The sequence below is a fragment of the Ahaetulla prasina genome, chromosome 12 (genome assembly GCF_028640845.1).
Source record: "Ahaetulla prasina isolate Xishuangbanna chromosome 12, ASM2864084v1, whole genome shotgun sequence".
Lineage (NCBI taxonomy): Eukaryota > Metazoa > Chordata > Lepidosauria > Squamata > Colubridae > Ahaetulla > Ahaetulla prasina.
Genome location: NC_080550.1, coordinates 3,302,895 through 3,317,731, shown reverse-complemented (window position 1 = coordinate 3,317,731; position 14,837 = coordinate 3,302,895). Strand labels below are relative to the sequence as shown.

The 14,837-nt window shown below is 43.5% G+C and overlaps 1 protein-coding gene across 1 annotated transcript in view; it reads left to right on the top strand.

Annotated features, from left to right (window-relative positions):
- The window catches only part of ATP2C2 (ATPase secretory pathway Ca2+ transporting 2), a 37,938-nt gene that overhangs the window by 9,976 nt on the left and 13,125 nt on the right, over positions 1–14,837 (top strand). The window contains exons 8-17 of the mRNA XM_058155296.1: positions 1,002–1,151; positions 2,771–2,839; positions 3,083–3,158; positions 4,691–4,757; positions 7,244–7,368; positions 9,889–9,986; positions 10,729–10,830; positions 11,154–11,243; positions 12,495–12,596; positions 13,638–13,794. Coding sequence (XP_058011279.1) covers positions 1,002–1,151; positions 2,771–2,839; positions 3,083–3,158; positions 4,691–4,757; positions 7,244–7,368; positions 9,889–9,986; positions 10,729–10,830; positions 11,154–11,243; positions 12,495–12,596; positions 13,638–13,794 — 1,036 coding nt within the window. The remainder of the gene's footprint in view (positions 1–1,001; positions 1,152–2,770; positions 2,840–3,082; positions 3,159–4,690; positions 4,758–7,243; positions 7,369–9,888; positions 9,987–10,728; positions 10,831–11,153; positions 11,244–12,494; positions 12,597–13,637; positions 13,795–14,837) is intronic.

The following is a 14,837-nucleotide window of genomic DNA, read 5'->3' as shown; positions in this document are numbered from 1 at the left end:
ATACCCCTCTATGCATGGGGTCACATGAGACAATCACATGTGACATCTAATAGATAGGCCCATGTTACTGGTCCTTATGATTCCGAACCACTAAGAGTAGGTGAATTGAGGAAGTCCACGCAAACCTCTTAGGTCGGTGTGTCTGAAAAGTGTTTTCAGAGTCCTGACCAGGGGTGAAATGTAAAATTTGTTACTACCGGTTCTGTGGGCGTGGCATGGTGGGGGGGTAATGTGGCTGGGTGGGCGTAGCTAACTTTTTTTTTTAACTTTTATAAGCATTTTTTCTACAACCTCTTCAGCTGAAGAACTTTTTTTTTGCCTTTAAAAGAAAAAAAAAGCCTCTGACGATCAGGGAACTCAGCTGGGATCATCAGAGCCTTTTAAAAGCATTTTTTACAATCTCTTCGGCTGTAGAAAAAATGCTTTTAAAAGGCTCTGACGATCCCAGTTGAGCTGCGCGATCATCAGGGGCTTTTTCTTTTACTTTTAAAAGCATTTTTTCAGCTGAAGAAAAAATACTTTTAAAAGTTTAAAAAAAAAAACCTCTGATGATTGCACGGCTCAGCTGGGCATGAGGGGGGAGGAGAGATTTTTGCTACCAGTTCTCTGAACCACCCGCCGCCATCGCTACCAGATCAGGCAATCCGGTCCGAACCGGGAGCATTTCACCCCTGGTCCCGACTTCAAGATTTTTCTATGGCTGGAGATGTAGCACATCATGGCCAAGGAAGTGGGCTTCAAGGAGAAGAGGCCCAATCGTAGATTCCTTGGGCGCAACTCACTTCACAACCAGTTTGCTTGGTCATGGAGAATTCTGGCCCCAAATGTGTCCGTAATTTGAAGATCACCTGTATGCCAGCTCATTTATTTATTCATCTAATTTCTGTAGTCACCCATCTCATGAGCAAGTGACTATGGGCGATTCTCCTAGTTTAAGCAAAAGAGCAGCGTGGACTCCAACGATGCAGTGATCAAATGCACTCATCTGATTTTCTTTGAAGGTGATAGATCTCCTGGTGGATGAGTCCAGCTTGACTGGTGAAGTGGAACCTTGTAGTAAGAACGATGGCATCTTAGCCTCTTCGGGAGACATCATGACTCTCACCAACGTGGTCTTCATGGGAACTCTTGTGAGATACGGCAAGGCTAAAGTGAGTGGCTCTCCGCCCGCCGCATAACAAAGAGAGTTGGCGTGTGTTTTAAGTTTGGTGTGTGCTAGGAACTGTTTGAAGATCTTCAGTGCTGGACATGAATCCTAGCTTCATCATTCCATCTAGCTTTTGAGAGGTCGGAGTGATGACGTCTGTTTGGAGGCTCTGCAATCTGAATCAGTTCTTCATATCTTGAACCAAGAGAGCTGTAGAACAAGTTGAGCATTCTTTCATGGCAATCATTCTTCTCTAACGTGGCTAGGCTCCCTCTTGCTCTTGGGAATGTTGATCTTTCACCTGTCTCTGGCTTCTGAGATGTTTGCTACTCTGAAGGGTGGGAACATGATCTTTTCTTGTTTTAAGATCATGGACCTGTTTCTGGACAGTGTAGACAAAGGGTAGCTCCAGCTTTTCCAGGCCCTGAGAGGACCCTCCAAAATAGTTGTCTGTCGAGGATGCTACATGGCTTCATCCTCTGGGCTTGGTCCTTTCCTTTCTGATTCATCCTTCTATCAGCTGTAGGACCTACACATGATGAAGAGATGGTCTTTCTTCCTTCTCATAACGAAGCCTGACTAAATCAGCCAGAACTAAATCTATAGCAGAGGTCTCCAACCTTGGCCACTTTAAGACTTGTGGACTTCAACTCCCAGGAATTCTTGGAGTTGAAGTCCACAAGTCTTAAAGTGGCCAAGGTTGGAGACCCCTGATCTATAGAACTCGAAGAGATTGGATTCACTAGGAATGGACCACTCTGTGGTCCAAAATGGATATTTTTCATTAGATGTTGGGCTGGTGGCTAGCTCTCCCAAGTGGGGAACCATGGAATTGCATAGTGGCAGCTTCTGAAATATAAAACCAGCTTCTGTCTATCCACAATGTATCCCCCTTGAGCACGAAGAAATACAAGAATAGATCTGTTAAGAAAAACTCCTTTTTGAGCAATGATATGCCTCCATATTCTTGGTTCTTCCACTTCTGAATCTAGGTTTCTTCTCTGAACCTGCATCATAGCTCCTCCTGGACTTTTGGATTCTAGCCTGCATCTCAAGAAAATCTCCCTTAAGATGTATAGGCTGTGTTTGCACAACACTGAATCATAAGCCAGCCAACCATATTTTAGTTAGCTTGAGGTGCAAAACTGGCCTATGCAGTTAGCTTATGGCTCAGCAGGTTGCGTGAATCCAGCATATTGGGTGTATTAAATAAACTATATTCACAAAACCATGGATAATCATGTTTTCATTGTCCCTACAACTGTCAACTACTATGTGAAAAATATGCCACAGTTAATATGAAGGGGAAAACTTGGAGGGAGAAGACTATTTAATTTTGAAATAGAAAAAGTGAGAGGCTCCTTTCCCAGCTCAGTAGTCCTGATCTAAAGCTTTTAGCGCAATAAAAAGACCTTAAAATTGCATTTATCGTTGTTGCAGAACTTACATAGTTGTCCCCCCAAAATATTTTAGAAGTATAGAAGGGGCTGGGGAGAATAAGGTATAAGAAATTCCCTACATTATGTCAGAAAAGTGTCTGCAACTTTGGACTGTGGATTTCAGAATGTAAGCAAAAAGTCAGTTTTGGATATACCATTTTCTAACCTCTTTTTTATTCCACAGGGGATTGTTATTGGAACTGGTGAAAACTCACAGTTTGGGGAAGTCTTCAAAATGATGCAAGAGGAAGAGGTAAGAGTTAGGGTTAGGGTAAACGGACTCTGAGCATGTCGTTCTCAACTCAAAACCAAAACCAAGTTCTCAAATGTAGAAATGACAAATAACACTTGGAGTCACACTTGGAAGCTGACTGGTAGCCAGTGCAGATGCTGAGATTATTGTATTATTATGTGGCCAGTCGGTTTGACAGATTTCTTTCATGTCTTTTGTCCTTCCCCCTCCATTTCTTCCTTCCTTCTGGTCTAATGCTTCAAGACTCCAAAGACACCTTTGCAGAGAAACATGGATAAATTGGGAAAACAACTTACTATAGCTTCCTTTGGGATCATTGGTGAGTTACACTTTTTTTCCCAAAAAATTTTAGAGACCAAAGAGCATATGGGCTGTTTCCAGTGGTGAAATGCTCCCAATTTGGACCGGATCAGCCGATCCAATAGTGATGGCGGCGGGTGGTTTGAAGAACCGATAGCAAAAATCCTTCTCTCCTCCCCCCACCATGCCCACCCAATGCCTGGTCACCCGCTTCCAAGCTTGCTGTTTCTTTTAAAAAATGCTTTTAAAAGGTAAAAAAAAAGTCTCTGACAATCCCAGCTGAGCTGCCTGATCTTCAGAGCCTTTTTTTTTTACTTTTAAAAGCATTTTTTTTCAACCTATTCGGCAGACTAGATTGTAAAAAAATGCTTTTAAAAGGTTAAAAAAAAGTCTCTGACGATCCCAGCTGAGCTGCCTGATCTTCAGAGCCTTTTTAAAAACTTTTAAAAGCATTTTTTTCAACCTATTTGGCAGACTAGATTGTAAAAAAATGCTTTTAAAAGGTAAAAAAAGAGTCTCTGACGATCCCAGCTGAGCTGCCTGATCTTCAGAGCCTTTTTTTTTACTTTTAAAAGCATTTTTTCAACCTATTCGGCAGACTAGATTGTAAAAAAATGCTTTTAATAAGTAAAAAAAAAGTCTCTGACGATCCCAGCTGAGCTGCCTGATCTTCAGAGCCTTTTTTTTAACTTTTAAAAGCATTTTTTTTCAACCTATTCGGCAGACTAGATTGTAAAAAAATGCTTTTAAAAGTAAAAAAAAAAAAGATTGTGCGCCACAGCTAATCACCCTCCCCCCACTATTCTACTTAGCCCATGCCTCCTTTAGGCGTGTACTGCACATGCACACACCTTGCATTTGGTACGTGGTGCGCACTGCGCATGCGTGGCCGCAGCACACATGCGCAGCCAGCGAACCGGTAGTAAACCGGTTCAGATTTCACCACTGGCTGTTTCAGTTTTCCACTGTCCTCATCGGTGTTTCTCAACCTCAGCAACCTGAAGATGTGTGGACTTCAACAAGGTTGGCTGGGGAATTCTGAGAGTTGAAGCCTACACAACTTTTAAGCTGCTTAGGTTGAGAAATGTCAGCATGAAGTGTGGTCAACGTGAAATAATGATGATGATGATGATGATGATGATGATGATGATGATGATGATGATGGAGTTGGAAGGGACCTTGGAGGTCTTCTAATCCAACCCCCTGCCCAGGCAGGAAAACCTACACCATCTCAGTCAGATGGTTATCCAACATTTTCTTAAAAATTTCCAGTGTTGGAGCATTCACAACTTCTGCAGGCAAGTCGTTCCACTTATTAATTGTTCTAGCTGTCATCAAATACCTTGATACCCCTCTGTAGATGCTCATATTCTTGGATATGATCAGGATGTTGGGTCTACATGAAATGAGGGGTCTTGATTCCCCTCTTCAGGAACTTATGTTTATGGGTACAATCAGAAAAATAAGCTATTTTTTGAGCAAGGCCTCAGTTACTCTGCCAGATGTGTGCGATGCCGTGGAGTAAACAAGATGGTGTCTATGTCCTTCAAGGTTTACTCATGCTGATTGGCTGGCTTCAGGGGAAACATCTCCTTGACATGTTCACCATTGGAGTGAGGTAAGTTTGAGAGAGATTTCTTCTGCATGTAGACGTAGCATGTTGAACTATTAAAGAACCCAAAGCTGAGTTGCCATATCATGCTGAGGCGTGGTTTGCTGAACTATAACTGGTTTTTAAAAATTGTAATACTTGATTCTGACTTCAGTTAACCCATAACAGTTGGGATCACTCATCATGTTAGGTCAAAGCCCGATATACTACATTATGAATCCGTATGATATGCAAACTTTCTCATAGAGTCAAAAGAGGACATATCTGGTGGACTTTCTGCTCAGTGAAGGAATTCCAGTGCTCTCCAGCCTCTGATATAAGACCAATGCAGAGAACAGATGTTCTCAGAAGTCTTCTCACCCTTGATAAATTGCGATAGATTTCTTCTATCTGGATATGTTGTATGACAATTCCCAACACCCTAGATGTCAACCCTGAAGCGGACCTGGCCGAGGCCATCTTTGTGGCTTCAGGGTTGCCACAAGACAGAAAAGGGGACAGGGAGGGGGGAAATAGTTAGCTGGGGTTTTGCAGTCAAAACAAAAAGTTTTCCTGTGGGAAACAAGGTCACTCCAACAGGGGGCTGGGAGAGGAGGAGCAAAGTAACCAAGCAACCGGCCAGCACCTCTATTGGACAATGTGACTGATGACTTGGGGAAAGGGGAAAACTTTCCGTTTTAATCAGGTGAAAACAGCAGGAACTTTCAGAATCGGTTTTCCCCAGTTGTGTCAATGTGATGTATCCAAATAAATTGTTCTTTGAGGAATCTATCTGCCTCGGGTCTAGGACTTTTCACCTCGAACTCTTGGCGCTGCCTGTTTCTCCACCAGGGTTTTGCCTCCACGTTATTATTATGCCTCGGTACTTTGGGCCACGGCCTCTCCATCCCAGTCCCTTCTCTATGGCCCGTTCATCGCAGTACAATTCGCATCGGGCTTTTGGGTGCACAGGAGAGTTCAAAGCCAGCCAATCGATGCAGGGGCTCGGGGGCTTTGGGAGTAGAGTGGGGGCTGCAGTTCAGAGACAGGCTTTGTCAGTTCGGAGCCTCCCGAGAGCAGCGCAGGGGAGGGATCCAGCCACAAAAGATGGGGGGGGAGGGCCTGTAGAGGAAAATCCCCAGAAAAGGGAAGGAATTGACTAGGACAAGGCTAAACAGCCTCAGGTGCTTGTTAGGAGACAGAAGGGAAGGGGTGGAAGCTCCCCTATATCTGATCCTGATCAAGGGCCGTGGTGGCTCAAGGCTGTAAGAAGCCTGTTATTAAAACCAGCTGCCTGCAATTACTGCAGGTTCAAGCCCCACCAGGTCCAAGGTTGACTCAGCCTTCCATCCTTTATAAGGTAGGTAAAATGAGGACCCAGATTGTTGGGGGGGCAATAAGTTGACTTTGTAAATATACAAATAGAATGAGACTATTGCCTTATACACTGTAAGCTGCCCTGAGTCTTCGGAGAAGGGCGGGATATAAATGTAAACAAAAAAAAATCCTGCCTCCCTGACACTGAACGGGAAGAGAAGAGCGGGGGTGTGGAGAGAAAGAAAAAGAAAGAGGAGAGAAAAAGAGAAAGAAAAAGAAATGCCCCCACTCTACTCCCAAAGCCCCCGAGCCCCTGCACCGATTGGCTGGCTTTGAACTGCCTTGTGCACCCAAAAACCTGATGCGAATTGTACTGCGATGAAAGGGCAACAGAGAAGGGACTGGGACGGAGAGCCCGTGGCCCAAAGTACCGAGGCGTAATAACTATAGTGACCAGACGTCCCGCTTTTGGCAGGACAGTACTGCTTTTTAATAATTTGTCCCACGTCCCGTGGCAATTCCAAAAAGTCCCGATTTTTTTTTGTTTCTGAAAATGGGAGGCGGCAATGCAAGAGGAGGAGGCGGAGAAGGGGGAGTGGCGGAGAAGGGGGCGCGAGAGGGAGGAGAGACGCCGCTTGACTTCACCCGAGAGGAAGAGAAGAGCCGAGAGGAGAGCCGAGCCGAGCCTGCCTGGAAGAGGGGAGAAGCAGCAGCCGCTTCTCCTCCTTCAGGCAGATGGCAAGACTCAGCGCGCATGCGCAGCGCCCCCCCCCCCAGTCAATGGTGTCCCACTTTGCCATCGCTGAAATCTGGTCACTTTAGTAATAACACGGAGGCGAAACCCTGGTGGAGAAACAGGCAGTGCTAAGAGTTCGAGGCGAAAAGTCCCATTCCGGCCTGCCTCGGAGTTCTGACTTCAATGGGTGCGTTACTTGGAACCCTGACACTAGAGACATCAGGTCAAGACAGTAGTACTAGAAGTCTTCTCGAAAAGTCAACTTTGGCCTAACAATCTAATAGACATTCCACAAAATTCTACATTCCTGCATCATTTACCCATATCCATTGGTAAAAGTCCAGTCTTCTGTCTGTACTCTAGAATGAGGGTTTTGGAGCAAGTTGATGCTTGGGTATACTTCCTTGCAGGAAGAGGTAGTGGTGTGTAACATCAGTGGTAAATGATTGTGTGTGCGCAGCTTGGCGGTGGCTGCCATCCCCGAAGGCCTGCCCATCGTAGTCACGGTGACTCTAGTATTGGGTGTCTTGAGAATGGCCAAGAAACAAGTCATCGTAAAGAAGTTGCCCATAGTGGAAACTCTAGGTGAGTTGGAAACATTCCATGTTAAGGGGGGGGGACTGATAATAATAGGGAATATACCATAATTTGTATTTACTAATGCCAAGATTAATTCAACTATGACAGTTTCTATTCTTTCAATTAAGGTGATTCCATGAGCGCTGATATTTATTTTTAAAGCTTCTCATTCATCTTCTGGGTTCTCATTACGAATAGACTCCATGTAGCTATTTTTGAAACCTGTATTCATTTCAGATTATCAGATTGGCTTAAATTTCTGTGTGGGATACGTTAAAATATTTCTTGGTAAAATATTTACCAAGCAAATTTTTCATTTGCAAAAATGCTAGACTTTTAAAGCTTGGCAGTAGATTCCTCCAGAGACTTGCATTTGCAAAGGGAGGGTCAAAAAATGGATATGCCAATAAATAATCTGGGGAAAAAAGGAGAAATGTTCAGATTTAATTTCTTCCTTCAAAGTTTTCTGCTGTACTCATGTATTAAAAAATTGCACGCTTCTTTCTCCTTCCTTAATTTCTTTTTCTACTTTCTTTTGAGCTTCCTTCCTTCCTTCCTTCCCTTTCTTTCCTTCCTTCCTTTCCTTCCTTCCTTCCTAATGCAGTGAAAGAGGTTAAATGCAGCATTTTCTATAGTCCCCAAAACTGTTTGGATGGCACAATTTGAAGAACTATCACTGTATTTCAAGAATGCTGGAGAGAACGTAATTTTAAAAATCTCTAGGAAGGTACAAATCTAATATTTAAAGCCTGGAATAGCCATCTGTTAGACATTTTCAGAGGGAAAAACTACTATAAGAAGCAAATGAAAATAGACAACACAATGAGTGCTTCTGACCAGAGGACATTAATTTCAGGTAGAGAGAAAAATTAGTGATTCCTCCTCGTGATTTATTCCTGAGAAGGTATCTTTTATCAGTTCATGCAATCTGAAAAATGCAAACGATATAAGTCTTCCTGGAGATAATAGCCCTTCAGTATCACGTTGGAGGAGGTTAGATGAAGGAGATAAAATTAATAACATTTTCTAGCACAAGATGGAATTGATGGCTGCTGGCTTAGTGGTTTTTAAATGGTGCCAGACATAAAGGATAAATCTTTTAGATGGCCTCTGATAGGAGAAGTGGCCATTTTTTTTCTGGTGGACCTCCTGAAGTTACCTAGATTGACACCCTAAGGCAGAAAAGACTGGGTCAAATAAAATACAGAATAATAGAGTTGGAAGGAACTTTGGAGGTCTTCTAGTCCAAAATAAAATAATAAATAAATAATAAAATAATCCCCTGTTCAAGCAAGGACTTTGCTTCAGGCAAATGTTGCCCATTCTCTTCTTAAAAACCTCCAGGGTTGCAGCATCCACAACTTCAGGAGGTAAGCCTTTCCACTGATTAATTGTCCTCAAGGTCAGGAATTTTCTCCTTAGTTCTAAGTTGCTTCTCTCCTAGATTACTTTCCATCCATTGCTTCTTGCCCTGTCTTACTGCGGTAATGGGAGTCTGGGAGGCATGAATTCAGCCACGTCTCACAGACAAATATAAAGTCGAATATAGCCGTATTTAGTAAGAGGAGGAATTCTGGCATTTTGTTTGCGAGGCTTCTTGCGTTAAGTAGCTTGCACTTAAGGCCTGTAGTGGTGGATCTTGACGAAGTTAGGAGGTGTGTATGCCTAGTATTGGTTGTTGGGGTGGTGGTTGTCAAGACGTGGGCTGTTGGTCTTACTTTTAATACAGTCAGCGTGGTACTCAATGTATAAGTCAGTCTCTCCTCGGTCTTGACGTCTTTTGAATTCAGACTGGAGTTCACGGGAGCAGACACGTTATAGTATGGATAGGTGAGGCCGTCAGCGAAGTTTGTTCGGGTACTTTTGAGAATAAGTCAACCCCCTCTTCTTTGTGGTAGCTCCTCAAATCTTGGAGCACTGCTATCATGTCACCCCCTAGTCCAGTGGTTCTCAACCTTTATAGTACTGTGACCCCTTTAATACAATTCCCCACAATGCGGCGACCCCAACCGTAAAATTATTTTCGTTTTGAATTTATCGCGCCTGAAGCCATATTGGCTAGTGATCTGAACTGCTTGCGATTGCCTTGAGGACGGAGGCATTAAAACAGAGACTCCTCCCCTATTAAGTTTATCGCGCCTGAAGCCAGATTAGGCTAGCGATTGGGAGTGATTGCAGCTGGCTTGAGAGGGAGACATCAGAGCAAAGATTTCTCTCTTTTTTAATTCATCGCGCCTGAAGCCGAATTCGGCTAGCGATTTGAAGAGCCTGCAGCTGGCTTGTGAAGTCAACCATTGGAGCGCAATTCTTCGACTCGCAAGTATACTTCCCATATTTCCGATGGTCTTAGGCGACCCCTGGCAAATCGTCATTCGACCCCCAACAGGGTCGCGACCCACAGGTTGAGAACCGCTGCCCTAGTCCTCCTTTCCGTTAAGCTAGACAACTAAACCTTTGGTATTTGGAGAGTCCGCGCTACTAATTTACTAAGGTAAGACCCAGTTTGGACAAATCCTTTCTTCTCAGGCTGTTGCAATGTGATTTGCTCTGATAAGACTGGAACTCTCACCAACAACGAGATGGCCGTGACTCAGCTTGTGACCTCCGATGGATTTAAGGCAGAGGTACTCCAGCTGTTTCCTCAGCACTAATGGGTTTAATCTTAGCCATTCTTATCTAATGTCTTAGATTTGATTTTTTTTCCCCTTTAAATGTGGTTCATACTTGTCCTACCTCACGGACTCTTAATTATTTGTTTCCATCCCAAATTTCCTTGGTTTTTGACTATACCCATTGTCCAATTCTTTGAAAAGAGCGAATTGCCTTCTAATCGAGATTTTGTCTTTGTAATGTACCGTATTTTTGGGAGTAAAAGATGCACCTTTCCCCCCCCCCCAAAAGAGGGTAAAAATTTGGGTGCGTCTTATACACCAAATGTAGCCCTGCCTAGTGAGGCTGGAAAAAAAGCCTCTGAAACCTGTTTAAGAGCTGGGGGGAAAAACCTCGGAAACCTGTTTGAGAGGCTGGAAAAAAAGCCTCTGAAACCTCTGTTTGAGAGGCTGGGAAAAAAGCCTCTGAAACCTCTGTTTGAGAGGCTGGGAAAAAAGCCTCTGAAACCTCTGTTTGAGAGGCTGGAAAAAAGCCTCTCAAATGGAGGTTTCAGAGGTTGGGAAAAAAAGCAAGGTGCAGAGCTCACAACCAACAAACCTGTTGCTAAAGTTCACCTCAGCTTTTTTCTTATTTTCCTCCCCAAAAACTAAGGTGCGTCTTATAGTCCCAAAAAAAGTACGGTAGATAGAAATGGTTGGCTCTTCCTTCCTTCGGGTATTTCTTTACATTCCTTCTTACTGATTTATATTCTTCCAGGTGAGTGGAGTTGGATATAACAGAGAAGGAAGTGTGTGCCTTTTACCCTCGAAAGAAGTCATCAAAGGATTTTCAAACATATCAGTGGGAAAACTTGTGGAGGTAAATTATTTGGTTATTTCAAATAACAGGTTATTCCAGTAACCTGTTACCGTATTATTAATAACAGCACCTTGAAGGATAAAAGCAAATAGAGCATTTTCAGACTATTGGAATGTTGTTCTTTTCTTAGGAAGTTCATTTAAAGTAAAACAAAATTTCATGACACGCAAAATGTTTATTGGAGGTTAACTCTCAAGGCTGTAGACCTGGCTCATAGTTTGAGAGCTAGCCCTCGAATCAAATTGAACCCAGAGCTGATGTACCAAAGGTGATTCGTTCACTTCTTTCTGCATTCCATAAAAGCTGAAATTAAATTTTTGCAGGCTGGTTGTGTCGCCAACAATGCCGTGATCAGGAAGGCAGCCGTGATGGGGCAACCCACAGAAGGGGCCCTCCTTGCCTTGGCTATGAAGGTAAGGTCCTTCACTGTGATTCATACACTTATTAATTTTATATTTCATTTGGTTTTTATTTAATCTGAAAATGCATCGAGGTAGCCCCTTGCTGTACTGCGATCGTCAAGATAGCAGAGAATTATTTAACATTCTGAAGATTGTGAGATTAAAAAGTGAATTGATCAAGATAGCAGTTGCCTGCATATAACATAATAACGGAGTTGGAAGGGACCTTAAAGGTCTTCTAGTCCAACCCCCTGCCCAGGCAGGAAACTCTACACCATTTCAGACAAATGGCTATCCAACATTTTCTTAAAAATTTCCAGTGTTGGAGCATTCACAACTTCTGCAGGCAAGTTGTTCCACTTATTCTAACTGTCAGGAAATTTCTCCTTAGTTCTAAGTTGCTTCTCTTCTTGATTAGTTTCCACCCATGGCTTCTTATCCTGCCTTCAGATAATAATAATAATAATATTTTAATTTTTATACCACCCTTCTCCTGAAGGACTCAGGGCGGTTAACAGCCAGATAAAATAACAATCACATACAACACAATAAAACCAGAATTAAAAAACTTATTCAATTTAGCTATAATTTAAATATAAAATACAAACATCATAAAACCCCAATTAAAATCCTATTAAAACCCATTCTATGCCAGTCCTGCGTGGAAGAATAAATACGTCTTCAGCTCGCGGCGAAAGGTCCGGAGGTCAGGAAGTTGACGAAGTCCTGGAGGAAGCTCATTCCAGAGGGTAGGTGCCCCCACAGAGAAGGCTCTCCGCCTGGGGGTCGCCAGCCGACATTGTTTGGCTGACGGCACCCCGAGGAGACCCTCTCTGTGGGAGCGCACCGGACGGTGGGAGGAAAGTGGTAGCAGAAGGCGGTCCCGTAAATATCCCGGTCCTAAGCCTTTGGAGAATAGCTTGACTCCCTCTTCTTTGGGGCAGCCCTTAAGATATTAACAGAGGTGAATCCACTGGCAGGAAGGTGACCTAATTGAGTCCACAGGCTGCTTGTATGTTTGCAATAAAGCAAGCGAAGAAGGAATGTGAGCATTCAAAAGGAAACTCAGTCTAAACAGCCCTGGATTGATAACCTTTTCCAAAACCTGACATCCCAAGTTCAAAAGCAGCATTAGACACTTGGCACTAAAATATTCAGCTTTGGACTGGAGGAGTGTTGATGCAATTTTGTGTTGATCTATTTGACCAACGCTGTGAGTAATGAATTTGTGTTGACATTCTGTCCTTCTCTTATCTGCGTTAGATGGACCTGGATGATATAAACGATACTTACGAGCGAACGAAAGAGATTCCCTTCAGCTCAGAGCAAAAATGGATGGCTGTGAAATGCGCTTTGAAAAATCAGGTATATACAAGAAAGCAACTGTGTGGGTTTTAGCTGTCTCCAGACCAAGCTGGGAAATTAAAAGAAGAAATCATTCGTGTAGGAATCCATTCCAGTTAAAGGCATGTTGTCACTTACCGTATTTTTCGGCCTATAAGACGCACTTGATTAGAAGACGCACCTAAATTTAGAAGAGGAAATCAATGAAAAGAAGTCTTTGGCCTCGTTTTTGGGCCTTTTTTCAGCCCATTTTTGAGGCTTTTTTCAGGCTGATTTTGAGTCTTTTTTCAGGCCATTTTGGAGCCTTTTTTTCAGGCTGTTTTTGAGGCTTTTTTCAGGCCATTTTGGAGCCTTTTTTTCAGGCTGTTTTTGAGACTTTTTTCAGGCCATTTTGGAGCCTTTTTTTCAGGCTGATTTTGAGTCTTTTTTCAGGCCATTTTGGAGCCTTTTTTTCAGGCTGTTTTTGAGGCTTTTTTCAGGCCATTTTGGAGCCTTTTTTTCAGGCTGTTTTTGAGACTTTTTTCAGGCTGTTTTTGAGACTTTTTTCAGGCCATTTTGGAGCCTTTTTTTCAGGCTGATTTTGAGGCTTTTTTCAGGCAATTTTGGAGCCTTTTTTTCAGGCTGTTTTTGAGGCTTTTTTCAGGCCATTTTGGAGCCTTTTTTCAGGCTGATTTTGAGACTTTTTTCCAAAATGGAGCCTTTTTTCAGGCTGTTTTTGAGTCTTTTTTCAGGCCATTTTTTCTGAAAAAAATAGCCCTCCAAAAAAGCCTCAAAAGGCTCGAAAAAAGCCTCAAAAACGGGGCTTTCCAAACACGGTGCTCAGTTTTCCTATATACTTGTGGGATTCAAACCACGTCAAATAAACTACAATGTAGCTTAGCATGAAGATTCACTTCACATGCTGAGTTGGAGAAAGAAAATATTTCCTTTCTTAATATGGTATAGCATGCCATGCTTTAAAGATGTTGTGTATATAATAAGAACCAAATTAATTCGGGATGTAAAAAGGTCCGCAGTTCTAAACCTTCTCCTTGTGATATCTTCCACCTTCTCCTTTTCCAGGACCAAGAAGACATCTACTTCATGAAAGGGGCCTTTAAAGAAGTGATGCAGCATTGCACCATGTTCAACAACGGAGGGATTGCTCTGTCTTTGACTCCCCAACAAAAAGCTTCCTACGCCCAAGAGGAAAAGCGCATGGGTTCCCTTGGCTTACGAGGTCAGTCCGTGCCTGGGTTTCATTTTATCCCAAACTCAGCCAATGAAGGTTCTTGAGCAAAACCAAAGTCTTTAGCCATCTAAGAAAACAGCTCCTCCGTACTAAGGACAGCATTATCGAAAAGACCCCTCCGTGCTCACCAAAGCTCTTTCAAAGAGCATTTGGAGACAGGAATGTGAACGGTGGAGGTGATGGATGGCCATGGTATTTTGATTACGAATGGCGCTATGGATGTGATGGACTATAGTGAAGTGACGGTTTCCTAAGAAGGAAGGAAGAAGGACATTGTTATGGCCCGCATCCAGCCAGTGGAGCTGGTGGCAGACTCAGACAGTGAGGGGGTTGGGGAGGAACATGGGCCAATCCTGGAGTCTGGGGAAGGCTCTGTGTTGGAGGCAGAGATGAGGCCAGGGCCATCTGACAGTTACAGCTGCCTTCGGAGTCGGATATCAGTGGGGCAGAAGAACAGCTGGAGCCTGTTCCCGATGTGCGCATGCCCCTCCCATAGGGAATAACGAGAAGTGAAAGGGGAGGGGAGTTTGCAGGGGACAATAAATTCATTTCATTAGGGTGCAGTGAAGATTTGTTCCTGACTTCTTGCCAAGTAATTGCTGCTATAGCGTGGCATTTGGAAGATATTGGCCCGGCCACTCTCCAAGCCTGATAAAGGTCTGTAGTTGTGAAATCTCATGAAAGACTGTTTGCCTGGGACTTTGCTGGAGCGGAATTCCCTTTAATCTAAATAAAAGAGGTTTTATCGGGATGAGGAGTCGGCTTCATGCTCTTGGGAGGCCCAGGTCAGAACACACATTTCAAGCAGAGGGGTGAGACAAGATGTACCATAGCCCAGAGCTGGGTCAGAGGAAGAGGTTTAGAATAGCTACTCCCTATAATCTCCTGAGGTACTGTCGGGCACAAAAGAGCAAGGCCACACATTAAGTTCCAATTAAACCAGGGGTGAAATGCTCCCAGTTCGGACCGGATCAGCTGATCCAGTAGCGATGGCAGTGGGTGATTCAGAGAACCGGTAACAAAGATCCCCA